Here is a 20,989-nt window from a genome sequence, read left to right as displayed (position 1 = left end):
AATAATAAAATACTACCTATGGCAGGCTTAAGAATGGCCCTCTAAAAAGACACCCATAACTTAATCCCTGGAACTTGTGAATGTTACCTTATCTGACTAAGAAGGGACTTGCAGGTGTGATTAAGCTAAGGATCCTGAGATAGGGAGATGATTCTGGATTCTCTAAGTGGGCCCTGAATGCAATCATATGCATCCTTAAGAGGGAAGCAGAGAGAGATTTGACACACACAAGCGGAGAAGGTGACATGAAGGTGGAGGCAGAGATTGGAGTGATGTGGACACAAGCTAAAGAACACCTTCAGCCACCAGAAGCTAAAAGAGGTAAGGAATGGATTCTCGCTTAGAGTACCCAGATGGAACGTGGTATTACCAACATCGTCACTTTAGTCTAGTGAAACTGATTTAGGATTTCTGGCCCCTAGAACTGTGACAGAATAAACATCTGCTGTTTGAAGCCACCAAGTTTGTAGAAATTTGTTAACTCAGCCCCAGAAAATTAATAGATTTTGGTATCTAGATATGGAGTGCTGATGTAACAAATACCTAAAAATATGAAAGTAGCTTTGGCATTGGATAATGAATAAAGGCTAGAATAATTTTTAGGTGAATGATAGAAAAAGCCTCCTCTCCATGGATCATATCAATGACTCACGAATCTGAGCAAACTCTGGGAGATAGTGGAGAACAGAGGAGCCTGGCGTGCTGCAGTCCATGGGGTTGCAAAGAGTTGGACATGACTTAGCAACTGAAGTTCTGAACAACAATAGAAAAAACCTGATTGCCTTAAAAAGATTATTGGTAGAAATATGATGTTAAAGATCTTCCAGTGAAGACTCAAGAGAAAGTGAGGAGCATGGTAGAGAAAGCCTGTATCATCTGAGAAAATAACATATCATCATAAATAGAATGTTGGTAGAAATATGACTATTAAAGAAGCTTCTGGTGAGGATTCAGAAGGAGATGCTGCTAAGTCACTTCAGTCGTGTCCAACTCTGTGCGACCCCATAGATGGCAGCCCACCAGGCTCCCCTGTCCCTGGGATTCTCCAGGCAAGAACACTGGAGTGGGTTGCCATTTCCTTCTCCAAAGCACAAAAGTGAAAAGTGAAAGTGAAGTCGCTCAGTCGTGTCCGACTATTAGCAACCCCATGGATTGAAGCCAGCCAGGCTCCTCCGTCCATGGGATTTTCCAGGCAAGAGTACTGGAGTGGGGTGCCATTGCCTTCTCCCAGAAGGAGATGAGGAACATGTTATTGAAAACTGGGAAAAAGGCAATCCTTACTATAAAGCAGTAGAAAAGCTGAGTTGTGTGGGGAAGCAGAATTTGTAAGCAATGAAACTGGATATTTATCTGTCAAGGTTTACAAGGAAAAGTACTGAACATGCAGCTGGCGATAGTGGTGAACCTGCCTGCCAACATGGGAGACATAAGAGATCAGGTTCAATCCCTGGGTCGGGAAGATCCCCTGGAGGAGGGCATGGAAACTCACTCTAGTATTCCTGCCTGGAGAATCCCCATAGACAGAGAGTCTGGCAGGCTACAGTTCATAGGGTCAGAGAGTCAAGACACGACTGAAGCAACCACACATGCACACGCGTGCACTGAACATGCAGCCTGCTTTTCTTCTTGATGAAATACAAGAGTAAAGAGATAAATTGAGAGAAGAACTCTTAAGCAAAAAGAAACCAGGACTTGATTTAAGAAATCCTTACTCTTCAGATTGCAAAAGATGCTCAAATTAGGAGTCACTGTTAGGAAAGCAGGCTCTGGAGAGAAGGACAAGTGTACCAATTCTCTTTTATGGCAGCATTAATTATAAGAGTATTTTAATGACTTTATTTCAGAGACAACTTAGGAATATCAGCATCTCTAATTTACATCCCATCCAAAAGAAACTACCCAAGCCTACTGGAAAGAGCAATTTTCCTTGTCATTTGGTTTCTGCCACTTGGTATTTCTTCTTCTCAATTCTTTCTCCCTTTTTTCGCATGGTGAATGCCTCCAACATCACCTCTTCCTCTCCCTAGCCTGTAATACAAAGGTCTACAGAGGAAGTAAGGTAGTGGTAAGGGTTAAGTAAGAGAAAGGCTTACAACCATTGCTTCCTCAATTGGAATGTGCTGACCCCCCAAAACACCAACGACTCAGTAGAGATTTTTGAGGATTGGGTTACAGATTTATTGATAATGTATAATATTATCATTGCTGAAGCCTGGCTTGGAGAATTTTGAGCATTACTTTACTAGCGTGTGAGATGAGTGCAATTGTGTGGTAGTTTGAGCATTCTTTGGCATTGCCTTTCTTTGGGATTGGAATGAAAACTGACCTTTTCCAGTCCTGTGGCCACTGCTGACAAGCTGGTTTTAGAAAAGGCAAAGGAACCAGAGATCAAATTGCCACCATCCACTGGATCATCAAAAAAGCAAGAGAGTTCCAGAAAAACATCTATTTCTGCTTTATTGACTATGACAAAGCCTTTGACTGTGTGGATCACAAGAAATGATGTGGAAACTTCTGAAAGAGATGGGAATACCAGACCATTTGATCTGTCTCTTGAGAAACCTGTACGCAGGTCAGGAAGCAACAGTTAGAACTGGACATGGAACAACAGACTGGTTCCAAATAGGAAAAGGAGTACATCAAGGCTGTATATTGTCACCCTACTTATTTAACCCATATGCTGAGTACATCATGAGAAACGCTGGGCTGGAAGAAACACAAGCTGGAATCAAGATTGCCGGGAGAAGTATCAATAACCTCAAATATGCACATGACACCGCCCTTATGGCAGGAAGTGAAGAAGAACTAAAGAGCCTCTTGATGAAAGTGAAAGAGGAGAGTGAAAAAGTTGGCTTAAGGTTCAACGTTCAGAAAACTAAGATCATGGCATCTGGTCCCATCACTGCATGGGAAGTAGATGGAGAAACAGTGGAAACAGTGTCAGACTTTATTTTTTTGGGCTCCAAAATCACTGCTGATGGTGATTGCAGCCATGAAATTAAAAGACGCTTACTGCTTGGAAGGAAGGTTATGACTAACCTAGATAGCATATTTGAAAGCAGAGACATTCCTATGCCAACAAAGGCCCGTCTAGTCAAGGCTATGGTTTTTCCAGTGGTCATGTATGGATGTGAGAGTTGGATGGTGAAGAAAGCTGAGTGCTGAAGAATTGATGCTTTTGAACTGTGGTGTTGGAGAAGACTCTTGAGAGTCCCTTGGACTGCAAGGAGATCCAACTAGTCCATCCTAAAGGAGATCAGTCCTGGGTGTTCCTTGGAAGGATTGACGTTGAAGCTGAAACTCCAATACTTTGGCCACCTCATGCGAAGAGTTGACTCATTGGAAAAGACCCTAATGTTGGGAAGGATTGGGGGCAGGAGGAGAAGGGGACGACAGAGGATGAGATGGTTGGATGGCATCACCGACTCAATGGACATGGGTTTAGGTAAACTCCGGGAGTTGGTGATGGACAGGGAGGCCTGGTGTGCTGCGATTCATGCGGTCACAAAGAGTCGGACACAACTGAGCGACTGAACTGAACTGAACTGAATATTATCATATGAGAAATCAATTCAGTGCTCACAAGAACTCACAGAATTCACAGAAATTTTCAGACCACAAGGCACCTTAGAAGTCTTATTTTCTACCCTCCTCTTATTTTACAACTGAGGAAATAAAGACCAGAGATGATCTAAATAGTAAGTAACCAAAGGCTTAGTCCCCAGATTCCAAGTTTAATTCATCTTCTATTAATACCCCATGTTCAGCAGTCAATAAGTAACATTTTGAGACATAAGGTATTCATAAGTTAGAGACTGCCTTTTCAAACAACTAATCAGATAAAGCTAATCTTAACCTACTGAATGAAAAAAACTATTTACTTCAAGTGTAAAGAATAAAAGTTATTCTGTACAAGATTAGTTACATTTAGGTTCTGAAAGAAAAGTACTTAAAAGATGATACATATTTCCAGTATTCTGAAGAAAACGGTGACCAGCTAAACTTGAATTACTCTCCATATCCTCCAAACACTGTACAGTGAAACAGAAAAGCAAAGACAACAGCACACAACCCATGCCTTCTATATTATTGGAAGAGAGAGAATACTACTAACTTCAAACTACCTGTAAGTATAAAAATAAGCATCAAATTCCAACAAAGATATTTCTTGAGCTCCTGCAGGAAACCTTTGCAAAGAATAGGGGCAGCTCAAAATGACTGCAAAGAGAAAAGGAGAGCTGAGAGCCTAATGGCAAAAATTACCTCTAGAAAGAAAAAGTCCACTCTAAGTATGCAAATACTTAAAAAAAAAAAAAACAAACCACTGGGCACTTATAACCCAACCAGGAAGTGTGCAGAACCCAAGGTGGTAGTCTTGGGAAGGCATCACTTCTTAAGGAGAAGAGAGTTAACAGAAAAGGAAAGATGCACATTGGAGGCTGAGTGCTGAGGGGAGAAAGATGCAAAAGACCTGCAAGACAAAACAGAGCCACGATATTGGAGGAGAAGCCACCTTTAATCTACCAATACTTTGTTTTTTCTTTAAAAAAAAAAAGGCTTTAAAGAAGTTGTGCATCATTGTAACTGAGAGAAAAATCACCCCAAACTCCCAATCCTCTCCACAAAATGCTCAGTATAACAAAGGCAGTATATCAAACCATAAAACTGAAACTGAAATATTTCAGCTAATGAAATTTCTGCCCCCAACATTTAGAAAAATGCACAAGAAAACTATAACACAATACTTAAGTACAATTAAATATACTTTGAAAAGCATTTCTTTAATCAGAAATTCTAAAACTAAAACCAGAAATGGACAAAGAACAGGAAGAAATAAAACAACTGATTAAACTGAGAAAAGAAATCAAAGAAAAACTATATCAGAAATAAAGCTTAAATTACAATGTGTCCATTGGAGAATTGTTAAGCAAACATTTAGTAAGCAACATTAAAGAATTACAGAAAAACAAGAGAAAGAATAAAATTAAGATTAAGAAGACTACAAAAGGTCAAAGAGAAAGTGCCTAAAGAGGGAAACCAGGAAAAATCTTTTGTGTATATAAGGGGAATTTCTGAAAAGAAAAACGAAACAGTGATTTAGAACTAATACTTAAAACTGTAACTATAAACAAAGAAACCTTTTAAGGCCAAAAAAGAAAGAAGGAAAAAGAACTGAATATATACATATTTCCTACATATAGGAAAGGGCCCATATATAAACATAGGAAAAGGCCAACTGTGTTGGGAAAGGAAAAATTGACCTGGAAAGGTAATCTAAAATATAGTTTAGCAAAATTTATATTTTAAAGATAAAAGAAATCAAGTCACTAGATAAAAATGCCAAATTATTTACAAGGGCAAGAAAAGGGCAAGAAAATTATCCTAGCATCAGACTTCCCAAAAAAATTATTCCAAGCAAACCAAGAATGGAGTAGCATTTTTAAGAATGTTAAGGAAACAAAATAGGAACCATAGATTTTATGGTTCCTATGGTTCCAGCCAAAATGTCCTTCAAATATCAAAGCCATACAAAAACTTCTAAACTTTCAAAAACTCAAGGAAACTTGAATTCATAAGTCCTATGGCATAAGCTTTGTCTGAGAGAATCAGCCAAGAGTTAACTAGGGACACACCATAAAGGGAGTGATGATGAGCATTTGATATATTTAATTATAGCTCAAGAACAAAAACAAAAATAGAGATAAAAGAGGAAAAATATGTAAATGTTTCCTGCTCCGTTAAAGGGAAAAAATGCAGCTCAAAAATGGGGATGAGGATGGAGAGAAAAGCAGAGAAGAAATGGGAATGCAACATAACTCACTTGCTGCACAGGTAGTAGGTGAAAGTCAAAAACACCATTGTAAACCTGACAGTGAAAGCCTAAGTAAGAAAACAGGGGACTAAAGGCTCTACAGAAAGTTGATATAAAGAAATGAGCAAGAACAAAAACTACAAACTTCCTAAATACCAATGAAACTTTTTAAAAGAACAGAGAAGACATCTCACATAAAGAAGGAAAATTATAATTAAAGTATAATAATACACTCAGTATCATAAAATAATGACAAAGTGGACACCAAATATATCAATCATATCAATACATGTTACAAGCCTACTTTACCAATTAAAAAAAAATGATTTTCAAATTGGCTAACAAGGCAAGATCCAATTCTATGTTAAATACAAAGACATGGACTTCCAGATGTTCAAGCTGGTTTTAGAAAAGGCAGAAGAACCAGAGATCAAATTGCCAACATCTTCTGGATCGTCAAAAAAGCAAGAGAGTTCCAGAAAAACATCAATTTCTCCTTTATTGACTATGCCAAAGCCTTTGACTGTGTGGATCACAATAAACTGTGGAAAATTCTGAAAGAGATAGGAATACCAGACCACCTGACCTGTCTCTTGAGAAACCTGTATGCAGGTCAGGAAGCAACAGTTAGAACTGGACATGGAACAACAGACTGGTTCCAAATAGGAAAAGGAGTACGTCAAGGCTGTATATTGTCACCCTACTTATTTAACTTACATGCAGAGTACATCATGAGAAACACTGGGCTGGAAGAAGCACAAGCTGGAATCAGGACTGCCGGGAGAAATATCAATAACCTCAGATATGCAGATGACACCACCTTTATGGCAGGAAGTGAAGAAGAACTAAAGAGCCTCTTGATGAACGTGAAAGAGGAGAGTGAAAAAGTTGGCTTAAAGCTCAACATTCAGAAAACTAAGATCATGGCAACTGGTCCTATCACTTCATGGGAAATACATGAGGAAACAGTGGAAACAGTGTCAGACTTTATTTTTGGGGGCTCCAAAATCACTGCAGATGGTGATTGCAGCCATGAAATTAAAAGACGCTTACTCCTTGGAAGGAAAGATATGACCAACCTAGATAGCATATTAAAAGGCAGAGACATTACTTTGCCAACAAAGGTCCGTCTAATCAAGGCTATGGTTTTTCCAGTAGTCATGTACGGATGTGAGAGTTGGGACTGTGAAGAAAGCTGAGCGTCGAAGAATTGATGCTTTTGAACTGTGGTGTTGGAGAAGACTCTTGAGAGTCCCTGGGGCTGCAAGAAGATCCAACCAGTCCATCCTAAAGGAGATCAGTCCTGGGTGTTCAAGGGAAGGACTGATGTTGAAGCTGAAACTCCAATACTTTGGCCACCTCATGCGAAGAGTTGACTCACTGGAAAGACCCTGATGATGGGAAGGATTGGGGGCAGGAGGAGAAGGGGACGACAGAGCATGAGATGGCTGGATGGCATCACCGACTCGATGGACATAAGTCTGGGTAAACTCCAGGAGTTGGTGATGGACAGGGAGGCCTGGCGTGCTGAAATCCATGGGGTCAGAAAGAGTTGGACACGACTGAGTGACTGAACTGAAATGAATTCAGAAAAACTAAAAGAACAAGCAAAGACGATCCAGGCGATTAGAAACAAGAAAAAAAGCAGAGGTTTTGTTCCTGTTATCAAAGTACAACTGAACCAAGAGACATTAACTTGACTTGTTAGCCAATTTATAATGCTAAAAGCCATAATTCACAATGAAGATATAATACACGTGGATATCCATGTATCAAAAAATAACTATCTTTATAAGGATGGAGGTATTTAACTCCAAACAGAATTACATATATTTACACATCAAATGCAAAGAAACAAACAGTAATAGTGAGAGACTTTAAAACACCACTCTCAATACAAGATAATGGCAAAAATAAATAAGGATATAGAAGACATATACAATATAATCAATAAGGTAGATCTTATGGAAATACATAAAGAACTTTATACTTTATTAACAGAATATACCTTCTTTTCAAACACACACATGGGACATTCACAAAAATTTGATCATATATTCCAGTCACAAAGAAAACATCATTAAATTCCATAAGTGGAAATATTACAAACCACACTCTGGCTGCAGTAGAAATAAAAACAACTGTAGAAGAAAACCAAGAGACTCTTCTATCTGGAAGCTTAAAAATGAAAGAAAACAACAACAATAAAAACTATTAAATAACTCTTAGGTAAAAGAGCAAATATAAACTGAAATTAATTTCTAAAATAATAAAACACCACATATTCAGTTGTGTAGTACACATTTAAGGCAGTAATCATGGAAAAATTCTGAACCTTAAGTATGCTTATCAATTAAAATAAAATAATGAAAATAAATGCATTACATTCTCAACTCAGAAAGCTTAAAAAAAAAGCACAAAGAAGATTATAATAAATATAAAAGCAAAAATTGATAAGGAAGACATCAGAAAAATTATAGCTCTAGTTAAGAAAACAAAAGACATTTTCCAGAAGTATAGAGATTATTTACACACCTCAATGGGCATACATTCATAAATCTAGACGAAGTGGATAATTTTATGAGAAAACGTCATTTATCAAAATTGACATCAACAGATATAGAAGGCTTAGATAATCCAATCTTCATAGAAGAAACAAAGTTATTATGGTACTCCTCCACAAAAAAATGCACCAGGCTCAAATAGTTTCACAGGGGAATTCTACCAAACACTCAAACTACAGATAGTCCCAATGCTACATAAATTGTTCCAGAACTTAAAAAATTAGAAAACTTTCCAAAAGATGCTTCTTATAAAATCAAGTATAACACTGTCACCTCAATCTGATACTATATATTTTAAAATTATAGATAATATCATTTATGAATGTTAATGCAAGAATACTATTAAATAAAATATTGACAAACAATATCCAATACCAAGTGGAATAATAAATAATATGCCAAGTGGAATTTATTTCAGGAATTCAAGAATATTTCAAAAAGGCATCTGTAATATAAAGAACCATACTAATAGATTTAACCAGGAAACACATATGATTATCTACAAATGTTAAAGTCTTTGAGAAAATTCAACACTCATTTCTGATAAAAACACTCAAGAAAACAGGATTTGAAAGATGTTTCCCTAGCATTGTTTTTGTTTTAAAAGAAGATCTGAGTACTGAAGCCAGCACTTGACTAAAGAGGAAACAAAAGTATCATTTTCACAGATCAGGAGCAAAACAAGGATGCCCACTATTTCCACCATCATTTACCACTGTCCCTTAGCTACTGCAGTATACAAAAGAAACAAGCTAGTGATATAAGACTCAGAAAACAAAACTATGTCTATATGCAGATGACATGATAGGATACCTGGAAAACCCTAGGAAACCAATGCTAAAACTAACTCAATCAAGGTTCAGAAAGGTAGCAGAATATCAATATAACACACTGAAATCAGCTTGGCATCAAAACGGTGGCCTCTAGGATAGCTCACATCAATGAGAACTCTCTAGTACTTCCGCCACCGGTATACCTGTCCTCACAGAGAGCCACAGCCACCCCCCACCCCCCACCCCCCCAGGAGATCCTCCAAGACAAGTAGGGCATTTGTTTACTCACTGCCCACTAGAAGGAGGCCTTTTCCAGATGTATTCCTTTTCAGAGGTTTTGTCTTCTGCATGGGAAACGGACTACTCCAAGGCTACTATCTGGTTTACTGTGCTGAATGAATACCCTGCTGAGTGGTACACAGACATACAGTTTAGCCCTGGTGTCTTCTTATCTATTTTGGTAATGGGAATCAACATTCATAGTGACTATAATGCCCCCAGCTCAGGAAGCCTGGAGAAATCATCTACAGGATTCCACAAAGTGGCTTGTTCATGTACATTTCTGGAATCAATTTCCTTTCTGAGATCATTGAATGGATCAGCTATGCCCTGGCCACCTGGTCTCCTCTCAGCACTTACATTTGCGTTTTTTCTCACTTTCTTTCCTTGGGCTGTGAACCTTTCACCAGCATAGGTTCTACCTCAAGATTTTGAGGACTACCCCAAGTCTCGGAAAGCCCTCACTCCATTCATCTTTTAAGGAAACCAAACAAAAAGGGAACACGGCTCCCATGATCCTGTGGAAAACCATAAAGCTGCTGAGCCTGTAACGTTTACAGCCCCACTGTGTATATATGAGAGTTGGCCTCTGGAGTTCTGGCAGCTCACCTAAGAATTCTGCCGGGGCCCCCTTCCTGTTTCCTCCTACACTCCCAGGGGGTCTCTGTCCTGATCTGTTGAAGCTTCACAAAGCCCTTTTTCACACAGAGACATCTGCTTCTTAGCCTTTCCTCCTGAAAAGCAAAAAGTTCCCTATGTATTTTTTCCTTTGGATGACGCAAGTACAGGTGCTTTTATACCTGCTCTGTATCAGTATAAGACAGCTCTGTAGTTGAGAAAGTTTTGAGTTGAGGGCAGTGCTTAAAAAATTTATTATAGGTACACATTTGATTAAAAAAATCAGCAGAGATTTAAATTCTGAAGCTGCACAGACCCAGAGCAAACCTTCTCCCAAATGAAAACCCACTCACACTTTACTTTTCCATGGTTAATAGTGAAAGATGGGAAATAATTAAGTAGACTTTTAATAAAGGAGCCCTCTCTTCATACTGCTGAACAAATGCAACAACGCATTGACCTCATTTAAAATTTCTGCTTTGTCTTAGTGCCTCTGTCTTCCTGAAGATTCCACAATCCCTGACAGAGATATCGAAGGCTAATCCAGAAAGCTGATATGGGTTTTACCAAAGGCCAGGTTTTAATGATCACAAAGAAGAAATGACTCTGGTTGACTACAAAGAGAGAAAAAAAGTGTTTTACAAAAGATTGCAAATTCTCATATTCTTAGAAACCATGGAAATATCCAAATAATGAGAGTGTCAAATAAGGAAAATTACCAAGTAAGAGCATACGCCGTTTGCCGTGACGAGACACATACAATGATGGTGAAGCATCTCAGAAGCACCCGGCAACTTTTCTCTTCTGGAGTTTCTGCATTACGGTCCTCAGGAACTGATCAACAAGGCACCCCCTAGTGGTGCCTTGAACTGCAGCTCTCAAAAGCCCCAGGGGCAGAGGTTGAAAAATGCAACCAGAGGGATGCCTCTAGGCAGAAAATGTGCTTTGTTTGGCTCCAACAGTGTTTCACACATAGTTTGGTTCTCTTTTTTCTTTTTGTATATTCAAAATTTCCAAAATTTAAAACTTAGGTTTCTATATTCTCTGGTTTCCTTTAAAAAGTTGGAGGATCTGGGCCTGCAGAGCCCAGTAAGAACTGTGACTGATCAGCTGGTAGACATTAGAATTTGCAACCTCTGTAGAGGAGTCAACCTCACATGAAATGGAAAGATATCCCATGCTCTTGGATTGGAAGAATTAATACTGTTAAAATTGCCATAATACCCAAAGCAATCTACAGATTTAATGTGATCCCTATCAAACTACCCATGACATTTTTCACAGAACTAGAACAAATAATCCTAAAATGTATATGAAACTGTAAAAGACCCAGAATTGCCAAAGCAATCCTGAGGAAAAAGAACATAGCAGGAGGCACAAACCTCCCAGACTTCACACAATATTACAAAGCTACAGTAATCAAAACAAAAATAAACAAATGGAACCTAATTAAACTCAAAAGCTTTTGCACAGCAAGGAAGCCATAAACAAAGGAAAAGACTATCCAAAGAATGGGAGAAAATATTTGCAAATAAAGTGACTCTCCAAAATATACAAACAGCTCACTCAGATACATATCAAAACAAACAACCCAATCAAAAAAGTGGGCAGAAGATCCAAATAGAGACTTCTCCAAAGAAGGCATACAGATGGCAAAAAGCACATGAAAAGACGCTCAACACTGCTAATTATTAGAGAAATGCAAATCAACCTACAATGAGGTATCACCTCAGGCCAGTGAGAATGACCATCATCAAGAAGTCTACAAACAATAAATGCTAGAGAGGGTGTGGAGAAAAGGGAACCCTCCTTCACTGTTGGTGGGAATGTAAACTGGTACAGCCACGACGGAGAACAGTATGGGGATTCCTTGAAAAACTAGAAACAGACCTACCAGATGATCCAGCAATCTCATTCCTGAGCATATATCCAAAGAAAATCACACTTCAAAAAGCTACATGCACCCCAATGTTTACTGCAGCACTATTTACAACAGCCAAGACATGGAAGCAATCTAAGTGTCCATCAACAGATGAACGGATAAAGATGTGGTATATATACACAACAGAATACTACTCAGCCATAAATATGAACAAAATAATGCTATTTGCAGCAACACAGAAGGGACCTAGAGATAATCATACTAAGTGAAGTAAGTCAGAGAAAAACAAACATCATATGATATCACTTCTATGTGGAATCTAAAAAAAAAAAAAAATGATACAAATGAACTTATTTACAAAACAGACTTACAGACTGGTACTAAGTGAGAAGATCTCAAATGTTTTCACCACAAAGAAGAAATGGTAATTATATGATGTGATGGAGGTATTAACCACCCATCACTTAATGCTATGATGGTAGCCATTTTGCTGTATATAAGTATATCAAATCAACAAGTTGCACACCTTAAACTTATACAACATTATCTATCAATTATACCTCAATAAAGCTGGGAAGGGGAGAGATGGCTGTAGAAAAAAAGGAAGCACTGTAGATATTTACGCCATATATACTTACATTCCTGCATTTGCATTTGACTGAGAGCTTAGAGAGTTATCCAACTCATTCTCACTTTCTTCTGACTGGCTGTTAACAGTTCCTTCTTGATCATCATCATCTACTTCATTTAGAGCCTTACAATTAAATAACAACACAGACCAATTACATAACACACTTATCTTTTGTTTCTTTTTGTCATAAGAGAAGAGAGGTCCTTCCTTCCAAGGCAAATACCCCCACATGTGGTCTAGAAACCAAACCCTCTTACCTCCTCTGGTCCATCAATTGCCCCTTCTCTCTCCATTTTCAACCTCTCCTTACTAGCTTCAGTTCACCCATCTTTAAACGTTAAGTCTCTCCCATCTTATCCTGACCCTATACTGACCTTGAGCTACCATTTATCTTCCCTTTTTGTAAGATCTGCCCCCACTTCTCATGCACCATTTGTACCCTTCACCTTTGCTTCTGCCCTGCTACTCTGTGTAAACTGTTCTCTACATGGTAAACATCAGCACACTTGTTCTCAAATCAAATGGATATTTCTGTCTTTGCCTTCCATTACTTCTCACTCATTAGATATCAATGGCAACTTATTTCTTTCCTTCAAAATCTCCTTTACAAACTTTTCTTTTTCACTTCCGTGATGCCATTATTTTCTTGGTTTTTCTTCTTCTTTTAGCCATTCCTTCCCAATTTCATTCATTGGTTCTTTTTCTATCCTTCCCCTCTATTTAATGTCATTCTCCTCTCTCTTGACGCACTTTTGATGTTTACATCTAATTCCAAGGTGCAATTACAAGCCAAATGCTGTTAATTTCCAAACCTCTATCTTCACCCAGATGTCTCTTGAGCCCTCAACATTCATGTCCAACTGCCTAAGAGATATCTCGAGGAGAACATCCTACATATAAATACCCATCATGTCTAAAATATGTCATTTTCCTAAGTCTCCCTTATCATTCTTCCAGAAACCTTTTTCCTGCCATATTATCAAGACCATGAACAGCATAACCATCTACTCAGATTCTCAAGCCAGCAGACTGGAAATTATCCTTCTTCTTTACCCACCATATCCAGTCATCCCATCTTGTCAATTCTACCCCTTTTTAAGCTCTCAAATCTATCCCTCTTCCCCTTTACCTCCTTCCCTACTGCCACTGCTTTGGGTCAGTCATCACCACTTCTCACCAAGATTCCAATATGAGTCTTTTAACAAGACCCTCTCACCAGTCTTGCCCCTCCCTCCCCAATCCATTTTCCACACTACTGTCAATTTCACCATAACAGTGCTCTTCTTAAAATCCTTTAGTGGCTCTACTCCTGCTTTCTGGTTCATCAGCCCTTCATGACCCAGCTCCTTCTTTTCTCTCTAACCCTGACTCTTGCTACTTCCCCACCCTCATCACATGATCATCTGAAAGCTGACTTTGTAATAACTGCCAAAACTTACATATATATCCCTGGCTTTTGGCTAGGGATATGGCTAATGGGCTTTAGCTATTAAAAATATGTACAACATTCTACTTAAGTGGCTCAGACGGCAAAGCGTCTGCCCGCAATGCGGGAGACCTGGGTTCAATCCCTGGGTTGGGAAGATCCCCTGGAGAATGAAATGGCAACCCACTCTAGTACTCTTGCCTGGAAAATTCCATGGACTGAGGAGCCTGGTAGGCTACAGTCCAAGGGGTTGCAAAGAGTTGGACACAACTGAGCGACTTTACTTTCACTACTTAATTGCCTTTGTAAGTAGCAAACTGTACATTTATATGATTCTGGACTTTGTAATTCCCTAGGATCACCAATCTAACTGATGATTCTTTTTTTTCATAGAAGATGTAAATAACTTAGGAATTGCATTAAACAGGTACTGAGTCCTGTGCATGCTTGCTCAGTCATATCCAACTCTTTATGACCCTATGGACTGTAGACCGCCAGGCTCCTCTATCCATGAGTTTTGCCAGGCAAGAATACTGCAGTGGGTTGCCATTTCCTCCTTCAGGGGATCTTCCTAACCCAGGGATTGAACCTGTGACTCCTGCACTGGCAGGCGGATTCTTTACCACTGAGCCACCTGGAAAGCCCATGCATACATACATGTTAAGTCATTCAGTCACGACCAACTCTTTGTGACCCCATGGACTACAGCCCACCCGACTCTTCCATCCATGGGATTCTGCAGGCCAGAATACTGGGGTGGATAGCCATTTCCTTCTCCAGGATCTTCCCAATCCAGGTATTGAACCCTGGTCTCTTTACATCTCCTGCATTGGCAGGAGGGTTCTTTACCACTAGCGCCACCTGGGAAGCCTATAGTCACTCATAAAAAGTTGATTTATTTTACTATTAAATTTTTCATAGCCTTTAAAAAATGTTTCCTATCTCAAAATTCTAAAGATTTTAATAAAGAATTCTGATTAAGTTAAGATACAGCTAGTTAATGTTTTACTACTATACTTTTCCCATGTAACTAAGAAATAAATTCTAAGTTTCTTGGGTTACTGCTTTTTAAACATACTAATACATTAGATGGAGAAGGAAATGGCAACCTACTCCAGTATTCTTGCCTGGAGAATCCCATGGACAGGGGGAGCCTGGCAGGCTACAGTCCATGGGGTCACAAAGAGTCGGACACAACTGAGCGACTAAATAACAATAACAATACATTAGAAGGGACAAATACATTAGAAGGGACAAAGATTTAATGAAGAACTAGCATCTGGTTTTATGCTAGACACTTTATATAACCTATCTCAGCTAATCCACACAACTGCGGCAGGTATACTCTATTCCCATTTAACAAAAAACACTCTGAGTCAACTTAGATATCTGAGAAATCAACTCAATATCAAACAGCTAGCAAGTAACAGAATATGAATATAGATTCACTAGAGTCTATCGTGGGACACAGACTCGTTGTTGTTTCCATATTTGTAGATGGTGGCACAATCTTATGGCGCCAGACAGCCTAGATTTGAGTGCCGTTTCTCATGCTAACTAGCTATGTAAGCTTGGACAAGTCACTTAATTTTTCTGAGTCTCAGTTTTTTCATCTGCTAACTGGGGATAATAATACTAACTACCTCCAAGGTAATCATTCAATACAGGTTAGCTACTATTCTCCAGTCCTATCTTGTTTAGTATAAGCATTACTCACCGAAAGGGCAACATGCTTAAGTAAGAATATTTCTAGCAACCACATCTCGGTATTTTGATATCAAAGCTTTTGAAATGTTTACCACAATACCTATCTACATCAACTTAATTTTAGCATGAGCATTATGGCTGTGAGCAAAGCACATTACCTGAGGCTCTATAACAGATTCGCTACAGACGGCCTGGGTGACAGGGTCCTGACTGACCACAATGGGACCTTGAGAGGACTCCGGAGCCATTGTTACATTTGGAAATCCTGCAGAAGGAAAATGAGCCATGATGATTTTGTTTCATTTAAATTGACTTCACATGCACACTACACAGCCATAAGTGAATCATCACATGAAAATTTTTAATAATAGCAACTCACACTTACTATAACATGATACCTAAACGAAGACTTTAAATTCTTTCAAATAGCCACGTGTGGGCTGTGGTTAATAAGATAAAGAAACTTTTGTTTGACATGAATACTTTACCTGTGCGCCTGCGAGGAAAATCAACAAACAGATCTTTTGCTCTGGCCATCAAATGATCAGATTTTTCCAATACATCCTGCAGCTGGTATTGATCAGAAAGAATCTAGACGTGTTAATGATAAACATTATTATTCAGGAGAATATATATATACACATATATACTCATCAAATCACAAAGGAAAAGCCTGTTCAGGAGCATAAAAATAATCTAAAATCCTCAGTGGCAATATTGTTAAGTACCAGTAGATGGGGCTATTACAACAATTTGTTGTTGTTTAGTCACTAAGTGAAATCACTCAGTCCTGTCCAACTCTGTGAACCCATGGACTGCAGCCCACCAGGCTCCTCTGTCCATGGGATTTCCCAGACAAGAATATTAGAGTGAGGTGCCATTTCCTATTCCAGAGAATCTTCCCCACCCAGGGATCGAACCCACGTCTCCTACATTGGCAGGCAGATTCTTTACCACTGAGCCACTACAATAATTAGTGGATTTTAAATGCTTGGCTTCAACCCAGAGAAATACATTATTAAAGTATGACACAGTCTACACACAGATGTAAAGGTAAATGTAAATATATACCAAAATAAAAGTTTTGCTTAACCTTACTGTTTGAGAACCACTCTTATATTTTCTTTTTATTTTCTATTTTTCAAATGATGGTTGCAACCCACAAACTTCATTTTATAATCTATAAACGTTGTGATCCACAGTTGAAAAACTCAATAAACATATGAATCTTTGAGCCATAAATTCAAATGTGTGAATCTTTGGTGCTTCGACCACTAAAGTGATTTCATAATCCACTAATGGGTTATTTCATAATAATAACACTAATTGTGTTAAAAAACACAATGCTAGACATGAATTTGGGGGAAATAAACAAAAAGTGATGCTTCTGCATTTGTAAACAAGCTGGTTTGCTTTTTTTTTGAGACATGCCATTTTTATTTTTGTTTTATTTTGTACTGGAGTATAGCCAATTAACAATGTTGTTTCAGGTAGACAGCAAAGGGACTCAGTCACACATATACATGTATCCATTCTCCTCCAGTTTTTATCCTGGAAAAATGAGAACTCAAAAATTACCATTACAGCAGAGTCCCTGATCATGTACCTTCAACTTAGGAACTTGCCTAATTACAAGCAAGGATGCAGAGTAGAGTAAAAGAAGTGAACTCTACCCACCACCACCAGATGGCATTCTTGGGTTGAAAGGAGTTTCAAAATTGGAAACTGCCCAGTTCCCAACACTGATTCAAATCAAAACATCTGGGAAAAAATGTTCGTACCAGAATTTCTCTGAACCATGAAAACAAGTATATAATATGACCTTGGTTACTGTTTTCTGACATGAAGAAAAATAACGAGTCACGTTCTTTTACCCCTTCTTCCCCTGCTGAAGTCAAGCAGGTTGGCTGGCTCAAGGTCTGAGAATCAAGTCCTGAATCTGTCCTCCCACAAAGACTGTAAAGTAATTAGCACCCAACTAAAATAAATAAATTTATTAAAAAAAAAAAAAGAGTAAGCTTTGGAATGGCATAAGGCAAAGAGCACATTTGGAGTCAGAAGACTGGCGTCCTAGGCCCAGTCAAGAGGTAACAAGCAAAATCCAACCTCTTTAAATTTAGTTTCCTGATACGTAAATGAAGTACAACCACTTCCCCAACACACACAGTGTTATAAGGTTGTGGACACACTGCAAATCTGTCTACAACTCTCAGGATATCTGAGAACATGGTTATAACTTAAATTCCCATCCCTGGTTAGCCATCTTGCAGCACATGCAATAAGAGTTTAAGAAAGAAAATACATGGAGCATTATAATCTACCACTTACACTAGAAAAATCATACAAGGTATATTTCTTAATGGCAGTTTTAAAAGTTTACTGTTTTAATTTTTTAAAAAGGCACTGACCTCCTATCAAATTAAAGAAATATAAATTGTCAGAAGCAGATTGTTGAGGAATAACTTTACCATATCAAGACCTGATATGCTCAACATTGCTAATTATTAGAGAAATGCAAATAAAACTACAATGAGGGACCACCTCACACCAGTCAGAATAGCTACCATCAAAAAGACTACAAATAATACATGCTGGAGAGGGTGTGGAAAAAAGGAACCCTCCTACACTGTTGGTGGGAATGTAAACTGGTGCAGCCACTATGGAGAACAGTATGGGGGTTCCTCAAAACAGGGGTCTCCAGCCCCTGGGATCTAATGCCTGGTGATCTGAGGTGGAGCCAATGCAAGAATAACAGAAATAAAGTGCACAATAAATATAATGTTCTTGAATCATCCCAAAACCATCCCCCCACCCCTGGTTTGTGGAAAAATGGTCTTCCATGAAACCAGTCCCTGGTGCCAAAAGGTTGGAGACTGCAATCTTAAAAAACGAATAAAAGAGGTACCATATCATCCAGCAATCCCACTCCTGGGCATATATCCAGAGTAGATGAAAACTTTTAATTCAAAAAGATACATGCACCCCAATGTTCATATACATGCATAACAATCACTTTGTTATACACATGAAACCAACACAGCATTATAAATCAACTATATTTCAATTAAAAAAAGTTGTTTTAAGACCCGATGTTAATTATAGTGAGGTCTCCAGTAAATCCACTGTCCTGAAGCCCTCTCCCTGCTGGTCCCTGCACAGGCTCCTGGTGGCAGGTGGCTTCAGTGGCCAGAGGTCAGTGCAATGGTTTTCTCTTGCTCTTTCTGGATTTCTTTACCACTTCTCTATGATAAAACTCACCCTGTTTTTAAGAACTGCCATATGACCCAGCAATCCCACTGCTGGGCATACACACCGAGGAAACCAGAATTGAAAGAGACACGTGTACCCCAATGTTCATCGCAGCTCTGTTTACAACAGCCAGGACATGGATGCAACCTAGATGTCCATCAGCAGACAAATGGATAAGGAAGATGTGGTACATATACACAATGGAATATTACTCAGCCATTAAAAAAAATACATTTGAATCGGTTCTATTGAGATGGATGAAACTGGAGCCCATTATACAGAGTGAAGTAAGCCAGAAAGAAAAACACCAATACAGTATACTAATGCATATATATGGAATCTGAAAGATAGTAACGATAACCCTATATGCGAGACAGAATAAGAGACACAGATGCATAGAACAGTCTTATGGACTCTGAGGGAGAAGGTGAGGGTGGGACGTTCTGGGACAACAGTATTGAAACATGTATATTATCATATGTGAAACAGGACACCATTCCATGTTCAATGCATGAGACAAATGCTCAGGGCCGGGGCAATGGGATGACCCAGAGGGATGGGATGGGGAGGGAGGTGGGAGGGGGGTTCAGGATGGGGAACACATGTAAACCCATGGCTGATTCATGTCAATGTATGGCAAAAACTACTACAATATTGTAAAGTAATTAGCCCCCAACTAAAATAAATAAATTTATAAAAAAAAAAACAACAAAAAAACTCACCCTTATGATAGGAAAATCAATCTCTGCAGGCCCATCTGTATATATTACTTCCCCAGATGGGTTTGCAGAGCACAAAGCCAAACTTATGAGTGGTATTAATAGAACATATCTTGGATTTTCAAAAGATAAAAGTCTCTTAAAAAACAGTATTGGAAACTTCTCATGCTAACAGTTTTGTTCTCTGGTAATAAAAGCCAGACAGCATTGGGAAAATTTAAGGAGACTCTAAGTTAGTTACTATATTGTTGGAATGATTAAAATCCTTATCAAAGCCTTGCTGTCTCTGATTTGGGTTTGGACCCTTGCTTGCTTGATTCACACAACATGGGTGCATCATACAGCAAATGAATTCTAAGATTATGCTGGTCAAAGAGCTTTTCTCTTAATTTAGGTTGATCTAGGAATCCAGCTTCTTGGGGATGGGTGCTGGCAGCTCTAACACATCACGATGACGCCCAGGTGGATATGCCCAAGGAGGCCTCTTCGGTTGATCCCCTGACATCCCTTATCAGACATAATACAGCAACATTGAAATAACAGATGTATGTATCCTTTGACTCAGCAATTCCACTTTCAAGAATTTATCCTATAAATCTATTTATGCACGCATGCGAGGCTAAGTCGCTTCGGTCGTGTCCGACTCTATGAGACCCTATGGTCTCATAGTAGCCCGCGAGGCTCCTCTGTCCATGGGATTCTCCAGGCAAGAATATTGGAGTGGGTTGCCATGCCCTCCTCCAGGGGATCTTCCTGACCCAGGGATCAAACCCACATCTCTTATGTCTCCTGCACTGGCAGGCGAGTTCTTTCCCACTAGAGCTACCTGGGAAGCCCCAAATATATTTATACATGTACTCAAAAACATATTCAAGGATACTCATTACATTATTTCCATGACAAGGCAGGAAATAATCTGTGGGTGACAGACACACTACTTATCCATCAATACCCTTTCTTTCCGTTTTCTCCTTAACAGGGAAACTTCCAAGTTAGCCAGGTACACAGCTAATTTCCCAACCACCCTCATAGGTGAGAATGGTCACTTGATGAAGTTTTGGAAAATGGATAGAAGCCAGAGCTTCTGGGTGATACATAAAAGGAGCAGCATGTACTCTCTTACCCTCTTCCTGCTGCCTGGGAAACCGCTCAAGGAAGCAGGAACAACCACTCTGCAGTCGGACATGGATGCCCTGTAATAAAGGACTGGAGAGCTCTCTACCAACTACCATGTACCTCTGAGTTGTTCCATACGAGAGGAACAGATTTCTATTTTGTTTAAACCACTATATCCTGGGGCTGTTTTCCCCCAGATGCTATACCATACTC

At 39.0% G+C, this 20,989-nt stretch overlaps 1 protein-coding gene and 1 pseudogene across 19 annotated transcripts in view; one reads left to right on the top strand and one right to left on the bottom strand.

The window, feature by feature from the left end:
* SPICE1 (spindle and centriole associated protein 1) overlaps positions 1-20,989 on the bottom strand; it is a 59,587-nt gene that overhangs the window by 22,747 nt on the left and 15,851 nt on the right. For all 19 annotated transcript variants that reach the window (XR_014077439.1, XR_014077440.1, XR_014077443.1 and 16 more), the window contains exons 5-7: positions 16,181-16,283; positions 15,851-15,957; positions 12,567-12,682 (exon numbers count right to left, since the gene is read on the bottom strand). Coding sequence is in view for 11 of the 19 variants with exons in the window: in XM_081572103.1 (XP_081428229.1) it covers positions 12,567-12,682; positions 15,851-15,957; positions 16,181-16,283 (326 nt within the window). In the remaining 8 variants the exon portion in view is untranslated. The remainder of the gene's footprint in view (positions 1-12,566; positions 12,683-15,850; positions 15,958-16,180; positions 16,284-20,989) is intronic.
* Positions 246-9,909, top strand: LOC145538368 (3-oxo-5-alpha-steroid 4-dehydrogenase 2 pseudogene; annotated as a pseudogene).

The sequence above is a fragment of the Giraffa tippelskirchi genome, chromosome 2 (assembly GCF_054371585.1).
Source record: "Giraffa tippelskirchi isolate mGirTip1 chromosome 2, T2T-mGirTip1v1.2.pri, whole genome shotgun sequence".
Taxonomy (NCBI): Eukaryota; Metazoa; Chordata; class Mammalia; order Artiodactyla; family Giraffidae; genus Giraffa; species Giraffa tippelskirchi.
This window is presented reverse-complemented; position numbering and strand designations above follow the sequence as displayed.